General features: G+C 38.4%; 1 protein-coding gene across 5 annotated transcripts; it reads right to left on the minus strand.

The window, feature by feature from the left end:
- Positions 1–4,365: 4,365 nt before the first annotated feature.
- Positions 4,366–17,039, minus strand: Galk (N-acetylgalactosamine kinase). 5 transcript variants are annotated; one of them, XM_072018598.1, is made up of 10 exons: positions 16,911–17,039; positions 14,514–14,676; positions 14,148–14,315; positions 11,512–11,719; positions 8,500–8,608; positions 8,236–8,393; positions 7,552–7,692; positions 7,202–7,316; positions 5,884–6,088; positions 4,366–4,861 (listed from the first exon to the last, which is right to left on the minus strand). In XM_072018598.1, the coding sequence occupies exons 2-10, from the start codon at positions 14,672–14,674 to the stop codon at positions 4,696–4,698; spliced, it is 1,431 nt and encodes a 476-aa protein (XP_071874699.1). In that variant the 5' UTR covers positions 14,675–14,676; positions 16,911–17,039; the 3' UTR covers positions 4,366–4,695. The 5 variants fall into 5 exon arrangements, with proteins under 5 accessions (XP_071874699.1, XP_071874689.1, XP_071874713.1 ...); XM_072018588.1 differs by lacking the exon at positions 16,911–17,039 and adding an exon at positions 15,769–15,919; XM_072018612.1 differs by lacking the exon at positions 16,911–17,039 and adding an exon at positions 15,351–15,568.
- Between the last annotated feature and the right edge of the window lie 9,040 nt (positions 17,040–26,079).

A 26,079-nucleotide genomic window follows, 5' to 3' on the forward strand; every position in this document is an offset into this window, starting at 1 on the left:
GGACAAATTAAAAAATGAATTACTCTGTCCAAACGTATCCTGAACTACTTTTACCTCCTACACTTTCTTTCCGTTTCAGAATTCACGATTCCCCGCATTTTGTAGCAAATTATACATTTTATTGGCCGACAAGCATCAAAGCTTTATGCACAAGTCGTAACATTTTCATGCTTACTAGTGATGTTTAGATTATGATGCCCATACCTACTGATGATCCCTTTTAAAGTTACTAACAGCGGTTAATGATATTCTGGATCATCCAACATTTATAGGACAGCGCTCATAACGTTTCGAGTTTCCCTCCCGTACCTTCCACAATTACAATGGATGGGGAGGGTTCCTAGGGTTTCGCTGCTCTGTATAAATCAGGGCACCTGTAGACAACAGAACCTATTTCGTAGAATTTATATCGCGAACATTGACATAGAGGAGAATTCGTTTTCACGAAGAAAGGTTATCTCACCGTAGACAATAGTGTTCTCCATCGCATAGACGTGTGAACGCGGTATAAATTGCGGTACTGGAAGCAGTGAGAGCGAAAAGTGGCGACATGGATACGACGAGAATAAAAGTAGAATGCTTAATTTTACACTTAATGTGTTTTATCTTGTTAAACATCATTTCCTTCTTTCCATTTAACTTTATGATTAATTAAAATATGTATTAGTAAATGCGATTTTCGCCCCATTATTCAAATTTCGCATTAACTGTAAATTTTTCATCGGAATAATTGTACCAGTAATTGTTCCATGAATTTTACGAATGAGAATGTACGAAGCGCGTGCAGGACAAATTAGTATGGAGTTCGCGCTTTTGCTTCCCGAATGTTTCGGAGCGAGCTCGCTTTTCTACCTGCATTTCAGAGAATTTAGCAACGCATAAAATAAGAATTTTCCTGTTACGATATAAATCCCGCTCTCGTTTTAGGTTTGCGTAAAATTCGTTTCCATTTTTTGAAGGAGAGAAAATGCTTTTTATATACACCTTTCTAATAACCTATCATGTTAAGCGTTTTTTATTAAACATAAAGTCAAAGCGAAACGTTCGTTTATTAAAACTGAATCCTCAGTTTTATTTTATTTAATCATAAATATCATATTTTTGATTGCAGATTTAAATCGAATTATTTCCCAATGGGAGAGTCATAATTCATATTCTGTCCAATGCAGAATAATAAATAGGTAATTGGAATAATAATTGCAAACAGTTTAACATTTTCAAAAATAAAAGTCTTTTTGTGTTCATTTTGGCTGACATTTGCGTGCATGCAATAGGATCCTGTGTTTTTACTATATGTGTACCAATATGAGAGGATCTGAATAAATTCCAGACTCACTCCCTCTTGACCTACCATAGGGTCTACCCCAATAACATCTTATCACGTCATTTGTGCGGAATAAATAAATGAAGGCTCCCGTCGGGTTTGTGGAATGAGTGCGATATTTATAACCTGAGCTATTTGTTATCGTTTAAATACCAATTACAAAAGTTAAAACAACAATGAAAACATTTACTATTTCACGGGTTTATAATATAAATCTTTTTCATCGTTTAAAGCAAAAAACCAGACTTCAGCTTTAATGTAAAAATATGAAAGACATGTTACTTTGAAATCGTGCCAAAGCTTGAGTGGCATTCACTTAAAGCTTATTTGTTACATCCTCAGGGAAATAAAGACTAATAAAACGCATAAAGAAACGCGATATCTTTTCTTCTTGATACCTACAGAGTTTTGCTTTTCTGTAACTTTTTAATTTTTTCCTTTTCCAGTAACGCACTTTGCTTTTAAGCGAAGTGGGAAAAGGAATGGAAATTCACGTCTAGAAACATTTAGTGAGCCACAATACCCTTCCATTTTGTTTAGTACATATTTTACCTAGAAACACACTTAGCCTGGAAGAAAGCGAAATTTATATACTATGTCGCATTATTAATGATTCTCAAGAGCTTTTGAATGAGATAGTATAGAGCTTTAATAATTATTAAAAAAATACATGAAGTAAATTTAGTTTTTATAAGCGACGTGTACGTAAAGTAGGTTACAGCAAAATTGTTATACAATTCAAGATAGAAGTTTTTTTCATAGAATACTTCCGATACAGTCAATTATAATATTTTTTGTAATACACATTGTACATATCTGTTGATGTCGTAAACTTATTCAAGAGATAGTTATGTTGAATTGGTGTATATTTTGCCATATTTTTACATCGGTAACTTCAATTAGTTCAATTTCACTTAAAACAACAATTCTGAGATATTCGACATACATTCTTTAACTTAAGAATTCTAAGTTGCTCGAGAGAATCTTGGAATCTGTCCGTCGTATGTTCATCTATAGAAACTTTACGTGTTTTATATTTTGGTATTGTTCCCTCTTTGTTGATATCTTGTGCTGCTTTTTATTGTTGGACTTCTTTCTTTGAAGTCGTTTCGCTACATTATTTTACTACTAGAATTTTTCTTCAGCTGTTACTGTGATTTCGTCCTTACATTGATTTTCATTGTTAGAATTTCTTTTTCTTGGAAAGCTAGCTTTTGTCCTCGTGGTATTATTGTTTTCTTGAATGTGGAAATTTTTCAAACTTTCAATTCCATCACAGTAGGGTGCACCCTAGGAACATACTATCAAGGGGATCGTATGGTGACAGATCTCTTTCCATCATCAATCTGGGATGGACATTGTTGGGAAAAGTACTTGGAATCAGAAACGTTCATAATAGACAATTAATCGGTAAGAACGATTTTAGAGAAATTACTACTAAATAAACATAGGATAGACGTCAAAATTTATACTAACTTGATATGATAAGGGTTTAAACCTTTAGTTGGGATTACATGGATAGTTAGGGCCATATGCCATGGACTTAGTTTAGTAGTATCAAAATGAAGAATGCTGAGTATAGTTTGAAATATTCATTGATTGATACAACGATGAACACGAAGGTGTTGGAGTCTTCGACCACACAATCGCAGCGTAAATAAATTTTGAGGATTTTGAGATGGAAAAGAATGTGATAATAATAAGTCAGCTTATAGCAGAAAAAGATGCCATGTAATAAGACAACTTTCAGATTTTTCACAATTTTTTGAATCTGCATTTGTATGTTTTCGTAAGATTATTCTTGCGTGTATGTATCGCAATATTGTATAGTTCTAGACCTATTATCTGAGGTATTTTACGATTATTGTTGTTCCATGCGAAATTCATGAGCTATTTCACGCTTGGTTGCGAAAATAGCCTGTCTAGTTTACGACTGGCAAAGAAGATTCGATAAACTGAATATTGAATGTAATTTAAAGTTTCAGAGTAATAAATTTTAAACTATACTACACTAGAGATATTTAAATCAAAAGTAAAACGTACTGTTAGAAGTTTACGATAGAAGAAACTATAGTACAAGTTGAATTCAATCTTTTTTTCATCATGCTAGAAAACTAAATCGACGGGACGTAGCAGCTGATCCCAGCGATAAAGCTAGTTTTCGGTGACTGGTACGTTTTTCTCTTATCGAGAAATTTATTAGCATTGACTGACGGTAGAAAATCAATATCAATGTCCACTTAAGCTATCAAGCGACCTATCCCACAAAGAAAAGTACTTTCACGTGTGAATTCTCGATTTGTAATTTTGTCCTTCTTATTTTCTTAAACATTTTCTACGAAACAATCTAGAAAGAAAGGAAAAGAAAGTATAAATATAAAGAAGGTATAAATATTTTCTGGAAAACTTAAGTATCTTTCAATGAAGGACATTTCTCGATGGGCTTCGTGGTACTTCAAATTTAATACCGTTTCTCACGCTAACACAATGAACCATGTGCCACGGAGGAACTTGAACAAATTCGCAATCAGTTACACCTGATTTCCTTGTACACCCGCTGTCCTTCTCTAATTTCCATGTCTGTGATAGAATTTCCAAGACCGAAATACATAAGAACGTCCTTAGGGGAAAATCTGGGTCGAATGGAAATTTTCTCTTGACAAATTCCATTTATTCACCGCTTTATCCTTTCGAATTCAACTTTGATAAAGTTTTAGAAAGGCTGACGCAGACGACCCATTTGCTACGTAGTTCCGGTGTTGATCGTTAATGACTATCAGATCTCTCGACCAACGAGACTAGTCCTCGAAAATAGAGAAGCTTCTGCGGAAAGCCTACCAAATCCTTAATTTTCTGCTTCATCCCTTTCATCTTACCGGTCGTAAATCAGTTTGGGATGACACCAAATATTCCGTCGCTGCTAATGCATTTAATCATGAGGAATTGAGGGAAAGGCTTCAGGATTACGGACAAATTGCATCTTGTTGCATTTATATTGGTACTGCTTTTTAAAGGGAAGCTGTTTTAAAGACACATCTAAATATTTGTATAACCTTCCGTTTGTATATTTCATATTATTTTTTATAAACTTATAAAATATTAAAATTTCATATATCTGCCATATAAATTTCGTTAATTGTAGGTGTACCATTAGCCGCGAGAAAGCATCATGGATCATAATCGACAAATAATAAGCACTGTTCACATACGATATACCGGATACAGATTATCCTGACACTGAATTTATCCATTCCTTGTACATGTACTATCACATAATCTCAGAGATAATTAGGAGAATGTTTGGTAAATAGATTGTTCAACGACTTATCAAATGTAAGAGGAATGTGGAAAAAAAAAATAGAAAAAGACAACTAGGTTGTATAAATTGCAGCACCCTGATTTGGTTCCGTCGGAAAGACCAGATCGCCCAGCTTGAACTCGTCTTTTATCTCACATCGGTCGATCTCCTTTTTCAGCTTATCCACAAATTGAGAAACCTTGTTTTTCGTTGTGATGGCCACTATGCAACCACCCCACCTATGTAAAATCAAATTACACGATCGTCATGTCATTTTATTAATCTCACCATGTACTTTACAATATGTGCGATGAAATTGATGTAAAATGAAATTGCAACGTGAAACTCGTTCTCGATAATCAACGAATTTGTACGTCCAAAATGACATTGGATGTTCCATAATTTGCGCTCGGGTTGCGTGCCATCGGGTTGTTAAAGTAATTTCTTTGAAACACACTACGTTGGCAAACACACCCATGAATCGATCTTTTTATATCGAGGTGTATATTCGACACTGTAAGTTTATGTCTTTTCATCAAAGGTTAATGTCATCAAGACATTATATCCTTTTTTTCTTAAAAAAAAATTTTTTTAAATATTGGGAAAAGAAGTTTGATGTAGATAAAATGCACGCGAAAGAGAAATTGCTTTTATTCTGAACAAAAACGTAATTGTCTTTTAAAGTCATTTAAGTGCTCTCCGATATAGAGAAATTCATTAGATTTTCATCGCAAAACGATTAACCCATTCTTCCGAGTCAGTTTCTGGACTCATTTTCTTTTATTTGGTTGCGTTCCTATTACCATTGGCAAAAGTGTGGTTATCGTGGATGGAACTCGTGGGTTATAATGAAGTTCATAACTGATAGAGTTTTAAGGTGTGCCACAAACCTTTAATGGTCATCACTCAGTTAAAAAAGTCGAACAAGCAGGAACGGAGAATATTAAATAAAAGAACCTCAAAATTGGTATTAAAATTATGCAGTTTCAATGAAAATCCAATATCTATTTATAGATCCACGATCTCTTTAATTTGAAGTCATGAAACATAGTTCTCGACTTCTATCGGATGTTATCTGAGCTCATAAATTCAACATGTAACTTTGAACTGTTTTCTCGGTTTCATTTTCTTTGATCATCCAATTTAACCGCCACGAATAGTACATATAAGACGTATCGTATCTACCATTCTATATGCTAAAATTTCATTTACAACTGGTACACATGACGCGACTGTTATCCGAGTTCAAAGTTCCTCTTACCCAGCTCCCGTGAGTCTTGCTCCGAATGCATCGCATGTCATAGCTTTGTCGACGAGCGAGTCAACGTTGGGATGGCTGCACTCGTATAGTTTGCGCAGGCTGGCGTGGCTGTTGGACATTAGGTTGCCTAGCTGTCGTAGCTTCTCGTCTTCCGTAATGGCACTTTCCTCGCTGATACGCTGAAATTTGACCACTCTGGCTGCCTCTAAAATGCGTACGAAATCATATGGTGGTTCAATCGATTGAAATTTAATAATCGTGCCAATAATGAATACAAGTGGATGATAGGCTGTGCATGTGCATTCGTAATCGAGAGTACACGTTACTAGAGCGTGTTATATTGTGTGCTTCGTGAGCACAAGTTGTTTAGGGAAACATAACGAGACTGGTGTGTCGTATCAGCGGTGCTTCTATTATTATATTCGCGGTGAACGTATGAAATTCAATCGTTCGAAATAGCACGATAAAGAGCCATTATTCATACGAGAGTAACGAGCGACGTAACGAGTCTAATTCCAGTGGAAATACCCTGGAATTTTCATGGACATTTTCTACTGGAAGCAAGATGATTTAATTTTTAACTTAATTTTTGACTTAATTTTAGTCATTCGATTTAGTACGGTACGATGTTTCGTGATATTTGGTTTTGTTTTTGATTGTGCTTTCTATCTGTTTGTTTGTTGACATTCAAAAAGAAATTTACCCCTCGGCTAGCGACAGCTAACGTTGATCGTTGGATGAGCAAAATCTGTGGGCAAAAAATCTGGACGGATACTGCGAAAGGTTTTTCGCGTGGTTTTCGTTGGGTTTCCAGGCCAATAAATTCTATGGCTTGAGCCGAATACGGTTGGTTGCAAATAAATGGCGGTCACAATCGATAAACTGTCGTTGTGAAAATTTATTGCTTCAGGAAGAAATGCATACGAGTGATACTGTTTCTCCCAATTGGACTAAAAATTTTTTGATCCCTTGGTAAGCACAAACAGTGTAATCTCATTGTTTGTTGTTTGTTTGTTTTCACTAACTTCGCAAAAACTAAAGATTGACAGAGTTTTCTAGATTTGAGCGAGATCTAATATTTCTTCGATAAATAAGCGGAATTTGCATGTATGAATTATTCCGCTGAAAATGCGGTTGAAATTAAGCGAGAACTTTCCTAAGAAATATTATGGTATAAATAAGGCGTTGTTTGCCAAGAGAAAATTCTTCTGGAATCTTTTCAAACTAATAAATATGAGTTTCACCAAGAAGCGGAAAGGAAAAATATTATATATATTTTCTAACCAGCACGCAACAATTTTATCAGAGATTTTGTCACCTTGATACACATGGAGGGCACGCTGCTTCAGTTTAAAAGGTTGCGCATCGCCAAAGGATTGCACCGACGATATTTCTCGGAGCCTCTCGTTTGTCGTGTCGAGACTCTTGCTGATCTAGAAAAGCAACGTATATGGCTATCAATACTGAACTAAAAAATCGCTGATTTGAAAAATATTTGTCTTAACCGTCATAAAAAATTTAATGAATTTTAAAAGAATAAGAAGCAATCGATATGATATCTTATGTCTACTATATTTTTTTTTTTAGCGGCGGTAAAGTTGTTCTAATGACATAGCGTTTAAACATCGATTCGATATTGTCATTATCTCTGTTATGTCAATTGCATACCTCGTTCAAAGTATATGGCTCTTCGTGGAGGTCGGTTGTTACAACAGAAACCATTTCATCTTCACTCATACCAAGACTTTCCTGGACATCGATTAATCTTTGTACACGTTCCCAAGGTTTGTTCCGTTTCTTTGCTATCATCTATAAACGTATGTGATAGCTTTGCTTAAAAGAATCTCTGATCTCTTAAAATTTTTTAAGTAGAAGTATTAGAAACTTTTTCACAAACTGAGGAGAGATACATAAGGGATTAATATAAAAATATATCAAAACAATTCAGATTGTTCTTGTAATTTTGATATCATCCCTGACGAAAAGACAAGTTACGTGTAGCACATCGATTGAAGTCGTTTAACAATTATAAATCTTGATTGAGACGAAATTTTATTAATTCCTTTGAAACTATGTTCGAACGAATCTTCGAGTGTCTATTGTCATCCGAAATCAATAAATATATCAAGCGAATGCATTTTCAAATGCCTCTGTATTCCCTCTGCAATCATTCATTATTACCACTGTATTAATTACATTATTTTTAACATCAAAACATTGATTATTTCTATAGCATTCAATTCGACGTAATTTAATTGACTTCGTCATTAATTAATAACATGTAAATCTGTCTGTTTCAACAAAGCGATAATTAATCATTATTCAAATCCACAACTGTAGATGGCACGTTACCTGCGCTGCCAATCGACATTCCGCAACTCTTAGATTATAATCCGTTGTGGAGGCTTTGTTGTGACAAGCCTGACTGTGCGCTATTACGAACACTGCGGTTTTCGGTAACGTGACGTCGGTACCACGCAAGGGGTTGAATTCGATTAGCATTGCAGAACCTTCGCAGGTATTAATAGGTATTAGTATAAATATATTCATAGCTATAAATTACACAATAACGATCAAGCTATCAACGATTTCCTCTGGAAATGAAGAAACAATTACCTGCCTTTCCGAGGAACGCGATCGCTTGATCCATTCCGCCACCCTGAGTGCCGATATATCTCTCAGCGCTGGCACTGATTGTAGCCAACTCGCGTTTCGGCAATTGGTACTGTAATAGAAACGATTTTGTTGTTTGAAAGTCGTTATATTGTTTTTAATTCGTACCCATTGCATGAAGAACATGAAAGTAAATATCTCTGAACTTAGAAAATATTTCCTAAACCAATGCTACTTAATCATTGTCCGTACGGGTAGGTATTAGGCTTTTCCAAGCGTAAACAAATCGGTAACGGTGCATAGAGGTATGCATGTACATATGTACGTAGTAACAACCACTTATCCTAAAAAGGAGAATTGCGTTTCGGAACGAAACGGTTAACAACAATCGCTAAATGACATGTATGGTTTACTAGCCTATAGTCCTACCGCAAGTGTCTATCTTCCACTCTGCTTTAATGTATGTGACATCGTTAGATTGCCGAGATTGCCCTCAGCTCTGCTCGCGGGCATCGGCGGGTGCTCACGTGAAAGCTTGTTGAACTGCACTGCGGCCTAAATACACCTTGTAATTGCGGAAATGACAGAGAAATCCAGGACTATTTCGATTAAAAGAGCAAACTTGTCCTATTCTTACCAGTTGAAATTTGCACGGCGGATCGCTAATTAAATACGTTTAAACTTTATTTAAATTTGTTTAAATTTGTTTTAAGATAAGATCCACGAGTATCCAGGAAAATAAAAAAGAATAATATCATGGAAATATGAAGATAAATAATAATACAGAGATTTTCGTGTTTGATTCTACTATTTTACGAGTTTCTATCGTCTGGGTAATCGAGGCTGAAACAAAGAACCAATCGAATCTTTAGGTGTCGGTGGCACTTTCAATTTTCAACCATTCAAAGGGAGAACCTTTTTTCAGTGATGAAAGAACGAAACGAAATTTCTTTCATTGAACGAACTTTTCAACACCGTGAAACTTTTTTTCACGGACTTTTTTGTAGTCGCTATTATAGTCGTCATATATGGTGAAACACGTACGAGAGAAATCAAAGGAATTCCGTATAAAAACTACTCAATTTTCTAAATCCTCTTTGACGGAAATCAAAGCGTATTGGATCTATTGGCAACGCAGAGCCCTAGCAATTCATTTTGCTCACATTCGCAATATCCACCGGCGGTATTGGCAATATCGTTCAAATATGGTGGTATGTATTAGGGAATCGATTTCGTAACGTAGAGTTCTAGTAGTCATATGTAAAACAATCTGTAAATACGACATGCACTTGTGGCGACGGAAGCGCGGGTAATGGGCTGGAAGGTATCAGACATTCTTGAGACATTCCTTTTGGAGACACTGCACGCATAATCTTGAAGGTCAGTTTGCGCCTCGCGCTCATGACTTCGTTGAAAGAGACATTAGAGTCTAGAGAACTTTTCTCATCGATCTTGCAAGTCTGGAGACACAGAGGAAGGAAGAGCAAGTAGAAAAGAGAAAGACTAAGGGAAAAGAATGATGTTTCTCTTGGCAACGAGGGAGTAGAACAATGAGATTTTACTTATCTTTTGTACAAAGGCAGACCGAAATGTCCTCCTTTTCCACCATGTCTATAAGCAAAACCATTGCAGCGACAACGCGTCGGGATAACTTTGCGCGCATGTATACGTGATTTAATCATAACGAACCGGCTGCATCCGGAACGTGACACTGATACCCCGTGCAGTCTGTTAATCACGTAGCTTTACAAATTGCAATTCTCGGCTTCGAAGCACTCAGGCTCAACGTTCCTTACTTTTTCGCTAAACATCCCTCGCTTTGAAGGCTTTTCCTTTTGTCATATTTATGTTTCATAAGTATTTTTTTCTGTACTATATAAATATTTATTATTTGTTTCGCCTCTTAATTACTTTTGATGCATTTCAGAATTAAAAAATTTGTTAATATAAATCTTTTCTACAAATCGTCTATCATCTGCATTTTGCATTTTCGGATGTGAAACATCGATTATAATTGTTCCTCTTCTCTACGTAAATTTCATGCACGAGCTATCCCTAGAGACGTGTAATTATCGTCTGTTTCATACCAACGTTTGAATTGTTCTAACAAGAATGCAGATTAGATATTTATGTATAACAAACATGGTTTATATTCTCGTTATATCCGCACAATTTCGTGTTAGCTAACAAGTGTTTATTAATCCTGAATGCAGACTATAGAACGTTAAGTAAATCATCTCCTATATCTATCGTGTTATTTACTTTTGGATCAGATAAAAATTTTACACGAATAATTCCGATATAAAGCGAAACAGATTTTCTACCTCTATAAATCTTTCATGAAGGATATTTTGGATGCATGATATTGGACGCAACTTAGGTCATACTAAAAGTGGATTACTCCACTGTGAGATGTGAGAAATATTTTAAGCATTTTCTAAATCGATATCAACGTCAGGATTAAATTTAGAGGAACAAAATTATTCAAAGAATTATTATTATGGACGATGATGAAAATGTTGATAGTATTGTTCTTTAGTTAAGGTTATTACGTAATTAACCGGAGTTTTGAATTATTTGTACAGATAAATGAGAATTTTAGTAGTGACGTATGCTATAGTTAGTAGAAAAAAGCATACAAAACTTTCGAAATATGTTTCCCAGTATTGGAATAAAATTGTTATGAAAGCGATAATACGTTTTGTCTATTATTGCGCTAAGTATTATCGGAAAGAGTCGACAGGATAAGCTTGAGATATAACTTTTTCCTACAAATTCCGCCAAAATCTTTTCCAGCCATTTCATTTCGAAACTTACTTAGAATATACTCTTCTTTACAAAGTTTCAACGACGTTCGTTCCAATTTATACAAGTTAAATATACTTTCATTGTACCTACATTGCAAATATATTTTTAACATTTTAGTGGTTCTCGTTCGAATGAAATAAGAAGATATAATTTGTGAATATATAGAAATATCACACAAAAATTGGAATAGCTGAAAAGAGCACTCACCTGGCTTATATGCACAGTCACAAGAACAGCGGCAGAAACTAGCGCGCTAGAGCTCGAGAGCCCTGAATTAGGAGGAATGTTACCCCAAACTGCAGCCAAGATTCCCGAAGGTGCACATTCCTCTGGGATCACTTCAAGAGCTCCTTTCACACCGCAGAGGAAATATTTGTACCAGTCTGGACCACTGCCGGCGTCCTTGATGCAAACACTACGCAGAAAATGTGAATTTATTTCTCTTTTCACAGTTATCTTATAGCTTCACCCATTTCTAAGGTATTTTCTTCTTTGGATAAATTAGATAAAAAATGCTGCAGTATACAAAACATGGAAAGTATTTTTTACAAAATCAATATTAAAAAATTTATATCAGAAACCTTACAGATAACAAATGAAATATATTTAAAACATTGTTGCTTAATGATATTTCGTGCCAGATTCTTTAATGTTAATTTTACTGTAATAATTCTCTACTGCAGGATGAAATACGTTTAGATATTTTCCCGGTGCTTTTTACTGCTACTTTTGCACTGCCAAATTTTACATTTATTTTTTTCGCATGGATTAATTCTTTTTACAACAATGTTTGCAAATCTCACGAATTTCTGCATACATATTTCCATGACATATTCATAAGGGTTGAAAAAGATAATAAAGGATAACAAAATCTGCACCATAAAAATGAGAGAATTTTTCAGCTTCGTAGTATTATCCTCTCCTTGTTTACATTACGACGAACTTTATCTTTTTTCTTTGGCTCGTAAAACCGTGGTTATTATATGCAAAAGTTGCTTTTCCTGGATGCTCGACGGTGACACAAAGATTAATCAAAGACTGCAACAAGTTGCGGTCGGTTGCTTCTTTTTTCTAAATCTCATTACGTACATTCAAATTTCATGTCATTACAGTGAAATATACGTCTTTGCGTTAACAGAAAAGATATCTTCTCCTACTACGAACCGCAGAAACAATTTTCTCGAATGATTTATGTTCTTTAATTCGCGTAGAAGTATGTTTTTATGTCAATACAATTTTGTAACCATTCTTAAGTTATAATAACTAATATTTTATTTTATAATGATCGTAAAACAAATCGTGCTCTTATGCGACTTAGAAGATCTAAAATTTAAAATATCGGCCCCATCGTTGATGAGTTACAAGGTCTTCAATTTGTCCAAACAATTGTATTTTCACACGTAATACAGAGAAGCAACTGTAGATAACCGGTAACAATTCATACATATGTGATACATAATAGCCTTGAACCCTTTCGACCGTTTTATGGAACTCGTCATATTTCATAAATATTTCTCTCTTGATATTTACGGATGCAAACATATATATCGCTCACCACTCTTTAGAAATAAATTGATCGCGCGAATGCTAAGAGATGTTCCTGACAATTTTTACTTTTTAACCTTGTGTATAAAATGTTTGGTTAAACATTTATCAAGCACTTTCATCATCGTAAATACAAAAATAAAGATACGACCTCAATATTCTACAAATAGAGATTCAAGAGAATCGAATAAAACTGGAAAATGTATCGCTTTACGATTCATCCATTTGTGCATTTCTGATCTTTCACCGTTCGTTCCAATAACACCTTGACGGTCCACCGAATCTATTCGGATCGTATTCCGTTTAATAATTTTGCTGATCGATCAGCGATCGAAGACATGTCCTGCGAGTTTGTCTAACCGTCGCGATTATCCGGAAACTTCTTCGAGGGCAGCGGAGATTTTCAATTGACGGTCGCTAAACACGATGCAGCTAATGAAATTACGTGGCCGGCTTTATCGTCCTACCTTTCATTTTATTGCAGCCTCTTTAATCCAACGTAGCTACGTTCTCTACCTTTCCGGCAAATTAGTTTCACGTCCGACCGAATGCCATTTATTTTTGTCCTCGCGAGAAATATCCCGCGGAAATTTCTTACGATGAAATTCCATTCTGAAGCTGTGTACGGAATTTTGTATTACACCGTGGCAAGTATTCATTCGGCAATTCGCAAAGCAATAGCGAAATGAGAGTGCGTAATTGATATTTCGATTTGTGCTTAGAATAATTTGAAATTTTCTTTCTCTTTTGGGGGGGGGGGTGGACTATTTGTTACCCCGATAATGTTTCTAACTCTTAGTTTATAAAATCGCGATACCAGACACAGTAATCGATTTGAGTGAACATTTTGTCAGAAGTAGGTGTTTCTTTTATGTATATCCCCACTTAAAGTATTCTTTACGTGTTCGCATTAAGTAGGAAACTCAGGGAGAAAAGCGGTAAATTTGCAACTCGACCCTGAATCGTGTTTCCGAAAGCGGAATATATAACAAAACACTCCAATTACTTGCAGCCTTGAAAGCTTGCGATATAATAAGTTTGTCTTTCGTAGTAGATAATCGCGATATTTCTTGCTAATGGATCCATGTGTATACAAATTGCACTTTGAAATTACACGTTGCCATATATCAGGTTGTTCACTTGCAGTAAAAATAGAAAATGTAGGGAAATTCAAGAAACTTGCATCACAATATTCTACGTAAAATAAGACAGACCTTTAAAACTTTCATGGTACGTAAGATTTTCTTAGATTTCCAATTGAAATTTCTTTTGATGGATATATCATGATTTTTACTCACCTAACGTCTTTGAAATTGCACTGGAAATAGTTATATCTCGGGTCTATATTTGTAAGACGAATGTCATTGCCCTTCGAGAGTGCTACTGCAACGAGTATATCTTGTTCAATGGCCATCGGGCAAACAGCATATCCACAGTAATCGATGTGTTCTCCAATTAAATTAACTCTACGACAGATGATCAAAATAACCGCAATTACTTGGAGAAATGAAAGTTCGATATCTCTGCAATTATCTATTGAAACTACAGTGAAAATAACTTTGCTTCGCCGTTAATAAATTGCTTACAACGTATATTTTACAATTTGCAGATAATTTCATCTTAATTAACATATAAACTATTGATTGGAAAATTACAAAGTTTACCTTCCCGGAACTCTGACGAAAAACGAAGGTTTGACATTGTACGTTGACTGAAAATGATCAGTCAAAATATTCAATCTCTTCGATAGTTTCTCATCTGGTTGCAAAATGGGAACTCGTTCTTCCGATTCCACGCTGCATTCCCTACTCGTATTGTGCGACATGCCTGGAACAAATTCATAGGATGATTTCACAATATGAACTATATGGAACGACGCACACGTGTTTGCTAAAAAATGTTTCGTTTCCGGTGAAGTTTCATTGCTTTGTTGCCGAGAGACGCTGGAGGAAAACTGGGAATAGGAGTTTTATGGTCGCAGCAAAAAAAGTCGATTTGCCGACTACTCGATCGAGCATCGGTCGTATGAACAAATCCGAAATTTCATGTGAAAATTTCTACCGAAACAGATTGCATCGTGAACAATATCATCACGGATGAAAATGGTGAACGAGGTCACTCCGCCATTAATGTAATTACGCTGTCGCAGAAGATGGCGAGCTCGTTGCGCTACTCTATCTGTCCTAAGCAGTGAAAACATGACACCAAAAGCCACCATAATCCGTTGGCGAAGGTTTATTTTATCGAGGTTAAATTACGTAAACATTTGGAAAATTGAACGTGATCTATCAGTTTCAAACATAAAGTGGATATTTGGATCCTTCATACATATTTATAATTGTCCGTACATTATGACGAAATATTGAAAAAATATGTAAATTTGTTAAAAATGATGTTCATAATTTGTTTCTATTACCAATTATAAGCTATGGAAGAGAACAATTTATTTATAATTTAATCATCCACCTACTCGACTAGCGATAATTACGTTCCCAACTTGCTAGAGTAAAGTAATCGTCACTGCAGAAGCATTTTAGAAGCATAAACGTATGCAAATATCTCCATGTCTCTTCTTTATCGAACAGAAATTACAAAATGCGTTCAATTTTTAAACCACTCTGTTCTGTCAATCGATTTAATGGATCGGCTTTAAAATTTATGTAGCTTATATTTAATATCCACTTTCTGTATGAGTTGTCCGATTTGATAACATTGAAACTCGCTATACGATGTTTCTACGTCAACTGAATGACTAACTGCTAATGTTTACAGATTTTGTACAACGACATTCGTTGGAATATTTTTATGATTCCATTTCGATACATCATTGTAATCAAGGTTTCATAATTTCTACAAACATTATCCGATTTACTTCAAATTTTATACATATCCGCGAGAAAATTGAAAAAATTAAATTACCTAAATGATTGTATCCTGCATAGCAAGCTTCAATGTTTTCCTAATTGCATATGACGTGGCACCAGAGATCGAAGGAAGTCTAAAAGATCGAGTCACGAGAGTTCGATATATTTAACCTGTTCGAGCATCGAGGGATCTGATCGATGCAAGCACAGTACTACGTCAAAAGTTAAATGATAAATTTAAAGCGAGTGATCGACAGGATTCGGCTTGCTTCGTGTATTTTCGTGTAGCGTAAGCAGCGTTATTGCATGTGTGACGTTATCCAGTTATCTACGTTTCAAATCTATGAACAGTACAGTGAAAGATTGTATGTACGATATTTTACGAAGCAATTGATATAATGTGTGGCGATTTAGCGATAAATTAATTAATTGATACTTCAACACGTAATGTAAGTAGTGTAATTTTCTCTGAGAGGTTTACAGAAATCTGCCTTATATTTTAATGTACGTCATCCCCACCACTTTTTTGAAGTACCTTGGTGAAACAGAGCTCCCGCGCTACGTATTTAACATAACCAACTTCGTTGGTATATCAATATTTATTCACAGCAGTAAAAAATTCCTGATTTAAACCATCTTTTATATTGAATCCGTAGCCAATATGCAAGAGATTTATTATAAATTCTCAGTAAATGTCGTTATTAATTAATATAATGCTACTAAAATTTTTGCGATATTTATGTTCGATGACAAAATTGTTGAATATGAATCTATAATTGATCTTCATTATCGGTTTAACTTTGATTAACCGTAGGATGTTGATAGTAGTTTTCGTTTATTCTGCGAAAGGCACCACTATGCAGTATCTAGTGCGTTGATCGAAACACATAGTATTATAAAATAATTCAATAATTCCGCGTAGATGTAATATGTAACATTGGCAAAATAATTATTATATGCCGATTTAAAAATCACCCGATGTATTTTTTTTAATGTTTGCATTAAGAAAAGATTTATGAGCGTATGTATGTATCTGTAGATATCATACATATGCTTCCACGTATTTGTAAATGATATAGTGCCGGTCGCTGCCGCATCAGCTTTTCGTAGAATGATGTAATCAGAATGGTACATGTTCTGATAACAGAATTCCAAATGAAAATACCGATATGGATAGGAATAATAAAACACACGTACCTGTTATTATACCCACTGTTTTAGTTTCCAAAACGGCGATTTGTCATGTATCGTAGTGGCTTAACCGCTGGTTGATTAAGGTACAAAGTGTTGCCGCAAGTGTCGCCACTAGCATATGACCACAGGCACTACCATGATCATGTGACCGCAAATAACTGTACGTGGTGCATGGTGTCATGGCGGGTAATTCGAATTTGTTTTTAAATCAAATACTGTAATACTATGGTATACTATTAGTACTATTAGATCTTCGAAACAGAAGCTGCTCATCAATATAATTGTTAGAGTTATAGATTAATAGTAGTTCACTGGTTTATGTAACATTAAAAGTTAAAGGTATAATAAACATGCATACATACAAGTACATCTTGTAAGATGAAAATAAATATGGATGAATCGTAGCATAGAATTGAGGCTCTACATTTTTCTGTTACATGATTGAAGGATTCTTTTATTAGTTTTACATCATTTTTGACGTTACCGACTTGGCATAGAATAACATCACAACGCCACTAACGGATGGAATTAAAACTAGATGAGTAGAAAGTTACTGCATGGTAATGAGTATGAGATAACAGATGAGATAACAGATGGTAATAAGTATCAACCGAGTTACAATCGGTAAACTTATCGGTATAGTAGGAATAGAATATGTAGTAAGAATGGTCTGGTACAATAGGAATGATCTTTACCATACCTCTACTTAGATATTTCTTCCACCTTTTTATAGATGTCCGGTTTTATTTTTCAAATTCTGTATCACGTATCATTCGTCACATCGTATTTACAAAACAAAAAATATTGTTTCCTTTATCGCATCTGTTTACAGATATCTCCTAGTATCTTACGATATTACACTAAATAATTATTTTTCCGTTACAAATTTCTGATTAAATTCTACGGTAATTATAACACGGGCAAATTTAACCTTCTCATCCTACAGTTTCATTCTACAAAATTTTCCTCGCTATGTACTTTTCCTTCTCGAGACTACTTACACCATCGTCTTTCAATCTCGTGAGTTTTTCCTAACGTTTATCTCGCGCACACACACTCAGAAAAGGGTACAGGAACAAACGTCAGTTTAATTCGTATTACTTTCCTCATAAATCTGTCGGGATTCGCGAGCATAGAAGGGGAAGGGGAAGGGGAGCAGAGAGTCCACAGGGGTAAACGATATAGTGTCGCATATACCGCGAAAGGTCTAGCTATATACGTCTATGTACACGGTTAGCTTCGTTCCACCGGTGGCAAGGGGGTTGAAGATAGAAGCAGAAAACGGGAGAGGTCTCTTTTCTTTCTCCGGTCCGTTTCATTCTCTGCCCCTTTTCCTCGGTTCTCCTTGAGCCGTAGCTGTACCGATTCCAGGCAGTTTTTGCTGAAACATCGCGCCGTTGATCCGGCATTTTCCAGGCCGCTTGGTTTATCGCTCGGCCTGATCCCTCTGTTCGTACCGCGGTGTTACAAGCCCCTGCAATCGATGTTTTCATCCCATCTTCCTTACTCGACTTCGTCTCCCTGTGTCCTACCCTCTTACTTATCCACCTTCTTCCATCCCCCCCCCCCCCGAGCCGGCGCCCGTTTTCCAGCAGCGATTCCACAGTCTCTCCTCTCTCCGTATTTCTCTTTATCTTTCCCTTTACTCCCGCCGCTCCGTCGGCCCTACCAAGATAACCGCCGCCATTTGTCTCTCGGTGGCGGCCTGTACCGAAGCTACACGCGGCGATGTAAAGCTACCAACGATCTCCTGACCGTACACCAGAGACCTGGATCCGTTGCTGGTTCTGGAAAAGGAGTCGATTTTTCGTCGCAATCGTGACTCCATGCCGGATAAAAATAACGAGTTTGGGATATCTATGTCGCGTTAGGAGAATTTCATTGAGGAGAATTGGGTCGGTATGTTGGTCGATCAGATGTCTTTCTGGTATAAGATTTTCTTTTCCGTTAGATTTTCGTTATTCGTACGAAACCAGCGATTACGTCGTCAACAGTAAACGTTATTATTCTCTAGGGAGATTCAACTTTCTATATCGTCGTCTCTACTTTTCTCCTCCTCTCTATTTCTTCCTAAATTATCTGTGTGTGGAAATATCGTTCAATTTTTTGCTGCTACGCAACATTTATAAACTTTCTAGCTTATAGTAACGTCCCTACATTACCTTTTCCTATATCGATCAAGAGTAGCGCTCGTGTTTTTGATTTCTATTTTATCGCATTATATATTGGGTCGGTAACTAAGTGATTGGGGATTTTGTCATTAGATGGCATTGACAAAATCCGCAACCACTTAGTTGCCAACCCAATACATACGCGCGTATGTATACGTTCATTGATTTACTTATACGTATGTTTGTGTATGACTGTACGAAGCGTACCACTTTGAGGCTTGAAAGAGGCTTCGAGCTGAAACTGCCAGATAAGTTCTACGATCTTCGCTCGCACAGAAAGTTACGGTTCTATCATACTAATACGTGTAACGACTACATTCGATCAAAGCAACCGTTTCGATCGTTTACATGCTGGTCTTGAGAACTGAATCTATAAAGGAAAGTAAAAATAGTGCTGTCATAGAAACACAAGGAGACACGGTAAAAAAGGATGCTACCTAACCTCGAAGGAGGGTGCCGAAAAACAAGCGTCGACTTTGTACATCTATTTTCAATCACGTTCAGAGACGATAAAAGACTTTGGCGCGCGCAATCGTGTACTATCTTTCGGGCACAGGATTTTGTTTCCTGTGCCGCGCGCGGCTTCACCGCTGCGCGAATAAACACGCCGGGGACACGCGATCTGATATTCAATATCCTCGGCTTTCCCCTCGGGAGAGTTTGCCGGGATCTCGAACTAGCATACGTCGTATCCAGTTTCCGCGTGTCTCCAGCCCGTCGGATATAATAGGTACATTTTTCGATCTCTCAATATCGTCGACTTGAGAAATCCATGGCCGCGATTCAATCTATCCGATTGTTAGAAGAGAAGTTCCACTTCGCGTGTCTTATTCGTCTTATTCGACCTTGTACCTTTCGTTCTTTGCGAATGACAGGAATTTCAAATTACGAACGTAAATAGTCCAAGTACGTCGATTCGAACGAGAGATTTTAATATTTTCTAACCGAAGCTTGGAATTGCGAATCGCGGAGTCGCGAGATTTTTTACGCTCGAAAAAACGCGTACGTATTTCCCGTTCTAACAAAGTTCTGAAAAGATCCAATCCCTGGTTGCCGTCCGAAAAAAAGGTTGACGTCAATGTTCGGATGACTTTCTTTCATACGATGCGCAAACGAGGTGTCCATCATCGTTGTTCTCCGCGACGTATGCCGGCAATTCCTTCGGGAACAACGGGTACAGATAGAAAGTGGTCGATCCGGTGGATCCCAGTTGTCCATTAACTCGCCGCCCTTTAATGCATCGTCCAGACTGGCGGTAAGCTCCACGGTGTTTTGACACTCGTCGACGCGTGACGCTGCCCGTTGTACGTTGCCTGATCCATTTTGCAGCGCGATTTATTTGCGTCACCCCTCTTCTACCTCCCACCCTCCCCCCGCCCCTCTATATGTTCACTCTGGCGTAGAATCGTGGCGCGATAGAGAAACGCGCTCGTATTTCATCGAAGATACTGGAAAAGAACAGCAGAGGAGGAAAGACGATTCCGGAAACGGACGAAGTGCTGCCATCCCGCAAGATGTGTGGCTAGAACCGGAAACGCGCGTCCACAGGGTATAAATTGAATCGGGGCTGCGCATCCGACGCGTAAATGCGACTTCGCACCCGCCCTTTAAATTCCCGATGCTGCACGCTCCTTTCCATCGTTCAATGCAGCGATCTGGACAACCATTACGGACCGGAAAATGCCAATAATTTCGACCGACAATCGAGAATCATCGAGTTCCCTCCCCTTCGATCACTCTGTTATTTCTGCTCTCTAAATCAAATAACCTCGGTCATCGAGGTCGGAGTTTGATCTTTGCGAACAAGTAGTTATCAATAATAATTACGTAGAGCATTTTGACTTAACTTGGATCGAGGGATTCGTGTCTCGTTCCATCGGTCCAAACGTATCTTTCATTGATATCTGAACATTCTCGATCAAATATCTTTTAATTGGGAATCTTTTAATCGGAATAACGTTCAATCTTGAGTTTCGCATCTCTTACATTTCCCGCCGGGATACCCAATATCGAATACAAACCAAGAACACGGCTATTGGAATTTCCTCAGCAACTCCCTAATATAGACATCGGAGGACAATGCGGAAAAGCACGAAGAGCAAGGATCGTTCGGACGTTTATCGGACACGGTGGTCCACGGGATCAGGCCTCAAATATTCTCGTCCGGGTTGCGGTAACCTGTGGCTAGCTCTCGGCTTAGATACAGCGGAGCTTAGATCCGCCTTGGCTTTGGTTCGGGACCCTCGCGAAGGCGATACGTCAACGTCATAATGGGGGTCATAAATCCGGCTCGCACGCGCCCAAACCTTGCACACGGAGACCGCACGCGGACCACGGCCGCAACCGTCCATAATCCGTCCGCGTGTCCCCGCTGCCTCTCTATGCGCCTCCAACTTAGTTTGCACGCTGACTTTGTTAGATACCGTTGTGTTCATCCATCACCGACGTCACCGATCGCCCATGGATATTCACGAAACCTGACGCGTAACGTGGGAATGTTTCGAATCCTACGTATATCTGTGTAGTTTCCACATTTATGCTTGCTTATGACTATCCTGCTTTCGGTTGGCAACATTAGTTATGTGCTAAAATATAAGCGTAGCTTTTTCGTAAATCTTCACTTCGTAGAAGTTAAGCTAAGATTCGACAGAAATATGGAAAATACTAGTTGATTGGATCGATCTAAAATTAAACGATTAAATAGTAACCATAGGAAGAAATTGAGAATTAATTTAAACTTTAATAAATATCGTCGTCATGATTGCGTTATCGTAAACGTCGAGGTAGTATGCGGAAAAAATTAGGAAAGTACAATGTATGGTATATCCCCTGTCTTTCCACCCTATTTTTCTTCGTAAAAGGCTACAGATCTTGATCTCGATGGCGATACATTTTACGTGACATTAACCGATCCTATCCTCTACGATTCAAATCACTTAATAACTAACTTAGTCCCTTAATTATTAAATCCGCGACCCTTTACGACCCCTTATCGTTTCCTTTAGTCGGTCGATACAAAAAAGAAAAACCGCTCTGCACCCCTCGATCTTGTCAAAGGGAAAAATTCTTTGAAAGTGCTCGTAACATCGCGTCGAATAATCTCGAGTTCGAGCACGCACGAGCGCCATATATTTCGCGGTCGTATCGCGATTCATTACACCGTGTTTAGATAATTAATAAAGCGCGGTCTACGTAAATAACGTGGCGGGTATCGCGGAGATCGGTCGAGTCGGCAAAAGTAATTTCGTCTGGTGCGGCACGGCGTGGCGCGGCGTTTCCTTGGCCGTTTTATCGTCCGGCGTGGCGGCGGGGTTGCGAGCGTGTTCCGTGTTTCATTCGCAATCAGCAACGGTAGCCAGCGGGCCGAACGGTGTGTCGTTGATGGCGGAGCGTAAGCGGTGGCAGTAACCTGAAAGTTATCGCGCGGCCAACAGGGTCGTAACGAGCACACCGCGTAGAATGCAGCTTACCGGTCGAAGGGACGACATTCTGCCGCGCTGTTATGGCCACTAAGGCTTGTTTACACTGACGTTGTCCATCGTGATAATGCCGGCGCTGCGATCGCGCCCAGATACTCACCCTGCCTCCAACTCGCCGCGATTTCCTTCCGTTTCTTCCTTTTTTCGTAGTTCCGCTTTCATTTCCTGATAATCGTCGACTAACAGGTATAAATTACTCCATTAAGCACCGTGTTTCAGAAAGAGCTAATCTAAAATGCTCGCAATTTTTAGGGACGTTTATTGATTACACAAGTTGGCTATAAGAAAAGAATTTCTGTACATTAAATATCAAAGATCATACGTTAAAGTTAAATATTACAATTTTTAGATGGTAGCAACGAGCATATATCGAGGTAGTACAAACGTCAGTTTCTCCTTCAGGAAATTTGTTCCATTACTTCCATGGTTCTGTCGGTTCTTCCTCGTTGATTTCAGCCCTTCTATCCTGGGAAACAATATATCTATTTGTTAAGGTTATTCGATGTATGTGGAAATCAAAGAAACGCGTGGGTAAATTGTGAGGTATTGAAAGTATATATGTATTGTGAATATAAAGTACAATTTGTGGGATACAATGTAAACTGGTCCAGATCCGCACGCTAGCAATGTTACACTGATACTAAAAGAACGCTGAAGCCAACGTCGCACGTATGCCGCTTATGGTCTGTCGTCGACGCATTCTTTTGTCTATGCGCTATCGATGACCTCAGCGCTTGAGAAAACCGAGGACCACATGTAGAGTTTTCTTAGAAGTGTCGATCACTTCAACACTATTTAATATCGTTTAGAATCTCTCGTATAACTTCTAACTACCAACAAGAGGAGTTTTGTTCATATTATTTAACAACTTTTCCGTCCAAGTAATTATGATAGGAAACAAAGATATCGAAGAATGGACAATGGAGAAGCGTATTTTAAAACGCTGTGCAACCACTGATACGTCAGCTTGGAACGATCAGGGATGCCGTACGCGTCGCTCGTAATCGTGTGAATATTATTTTTGTCCCGGGAGTTTTAAACCTTTTTAGTATGCAAACAGACGGTTCTCGAGGCAATATAACAGTGACGTTGAGGGTTGAAAGTCGCGGAGAATGTAGATGCCGACCGACCGGGTACACAGTTACACGGGGCGTCGCTTTTTACACGCGACCGTTTAAATAAAATCGTATTAGTTACGACGCTCACAATTTTCACCTGTTCGCACGATCATTTTTCCTGTTCTTTTTGTTTTTTACTTCCCTTATACAAATCGTTTAATTATTCACGTTAGATATGGAAGATTTGTTGGTTTTATCGGTCTCCGATCATTGTCACTTAATCGAACCGAAGAGAAACCTTTTCTAGTACGAAGAAAATTAAACGTAACTTCTGTAGCTTTATTGAATCTGTTGAGTTCGTATGAGATGTTATTTAATGCATCGATGTTCGATATTCCAATAACGGAATAAATTCACGATAATTACTATTTTCTCCTAGTTTGTAATTTAAACATAGCCAGGTAGATATAGCCTTAATTTCATTATAACGAAATTGAATCTAACAAATACGATCCTGCATTTATACCATTATAAACCTCTTCTAGTATCATATAAAAATCACAAGCCGTTGCACGTTATATTTATTCTTTTAAAAAATGAATAACCACCCTCGAAAGATTAGCATGGCTGGTTCGTCGCAACGTATACCCATTTTTCAAACTAAAAAGTGCATAAAATTAAACAAGTGGAATTAAATGTTCCATTGTTACTCGAGACTGGATAAGGAGTAAAACAATTATTTGCAGTGATTAAAAGTAACAGAACTAGTACAGGATGGTAATATCGGAACAAAACTCGGATAGCGTAAAACTCCACTTATCGTAACATTTAAGGGATAAAATTAAAAAAGTACGTCAATTTTCTCTACTTTATAGTCGACCAACTTGACATCCATTTCAGCCACTCGCAAATGAGATACAAATATGCAATATATTGAAAAAGCTGGAAAAATTGCGATTCCGCAGATTTGTTAATTTTTCTGGAGTCCTTCCGCGTCTCCAGGATGCGAGTAACGGACGTCATGATTTCCCAGGGGTCGCGGGCTTCCCGTACATTTTCATACGAATGCGTGGCGGTTTGCCCATCCCGCTGTCGGGAACGGTGTAACTAGACGACTGACCGCGGAATTTAAATGCCATTATGAATATTTTTCGCCAGGGCTGACTGGTGTCTTGCGTACGAGAACGGAAGAAACGCCAGTCGCTCTCGATTTTCATACGAATTCGCGCCTTTATGCGCCGGAATATCGTTCGCGTGGTCGTGAAATATGCATTCGATGCAAAGGCGACGTGTAACCGGCTGGTTTTTTCAACAAATATACACGGGTTCGTGAAAAGTACAGTTTTTCGTTTTGTTACAATTTAAAAGAATTCTATTTGATCGCCGAATTAAAATTGTTCGAAAGTCGTAACGTTCATGAAAAATGAAAAAGTTCCCCCTGTAACGATTCCCGGATAACCCAATTACTTCAATTACTTCGAAATCGAAGCGAATAAATAGTCGATCGCGGTGGTCGAAATCAATCAGAAGACACGGCGAGTAAGGGGGATAGCGAGTAGGGTGATGCGAAGGACGTGAGAGGAGTGTGCAGGGGAGTGTCGTCTCCTCAAAGACGACGACAACGTCGACGACGAGGACGACACTTGCTGGTCGCCAAGAGCAACGTAGCAACAACCCCGTTTAGTACTCTCGGCGTGTCTGCGCCGTAGAGAGTACAGAAACGCCGAGATGGTAACGACGACGACGACGACGACGACGACGACGACGATGTTAGTAGTAGTGGTGGTGGGACAAGGAAACATCGACGACGACGATGGTGATGGTAGTGGTGGTGGTGGTGGTCGCGATGGTGGTGGACGAGATCCAAGCGTGAGGCGCGCGAGAGAGGGTGGAAGAAGGGTGGCTAAAAGGTGAAGAGTGGGGTGGCAGGATGCGGGACGGCTGGTTACGGTGGTGTTGCGGGGTGTCGAGGGGGTGGTCGAAACGGAGGGGCGCAGGAGGCAGACTCGAAGGACGGGAGGGAGGGCAAGGAGGTGGAGGAGGGTTGTCTGGGTGGTTGGTTGGTGATGCATTGCGCGAACTCCCCGCGGCGAGGTCACGTGACTCGTACCCCCGGCCTATCATTGATCGCTCCCCGGAGAAACGTCGGACACACTGTGCCCACCAAGCATTGTACCTTGCACCTTACCAGCTTTCCTACCGGCACATCTTCGTCGGCGGGGACGCGGCGGGGGGATTTCAGCCGTTCCATCAGGAGCTCCCTCCGGCTATCTAGCTGCTCTCCGTGATCTTACGCTTTGTCCTTCCTTCGTTCCCCGTGGCCTCGGTAATGCTGCTCCTTTTTCGTCGAGTCCGTTACGGACACTGGCCAACCTATCGCTGCAAAAAAGGGGATGATTCGCCTTTTCTATGGAATGCTCGTTCGACAACCTTCTAGAGGAGTTGGTGGAAAGAGGAAACTTTA

Source organism: Bombus fervidus, chromosome 2 (genome assembly GCF_041682495.2).
Source record: "Bombus fervidus isolate BK054 chromosome 2, iyBomFerv1, whole genome shotgun sequence".
Classification (NCBI taxonomy): Eukaryota; Metazoa; Arthropoda; class Insecta; order Hymenoptera; family Apidae; genus Bombus; species Bombus fervidus.

What these genes read in the sequence shown, in the direction of transcription:
- Galk (XM_072018579.1), bottom strand. Translation starts at nt 15,067, where the DNA reads ATGGTGGCTTTTGGTGTCATGTTTTCACTGCTTAGGACAGATAGAGTA. An exon ending in TTCGTCAGAGTTCCGGGAAG is followed by an intron (nt 14,316 to 14,513) that starts GTAAACTTTGTA and finishes CATCTGTCGTAG; the next exon opens with AGTTAATTTAATTGGAGAAC. An exon ending in GCAAGACTCACGGGAGCTGG is followed by an intron (nt 4,862 to 5,883) that starts GTAAGAGGAACT and finishes GATTTTACATAG; the next exon opens with GTGGGGTGGTTGCATAGTGG.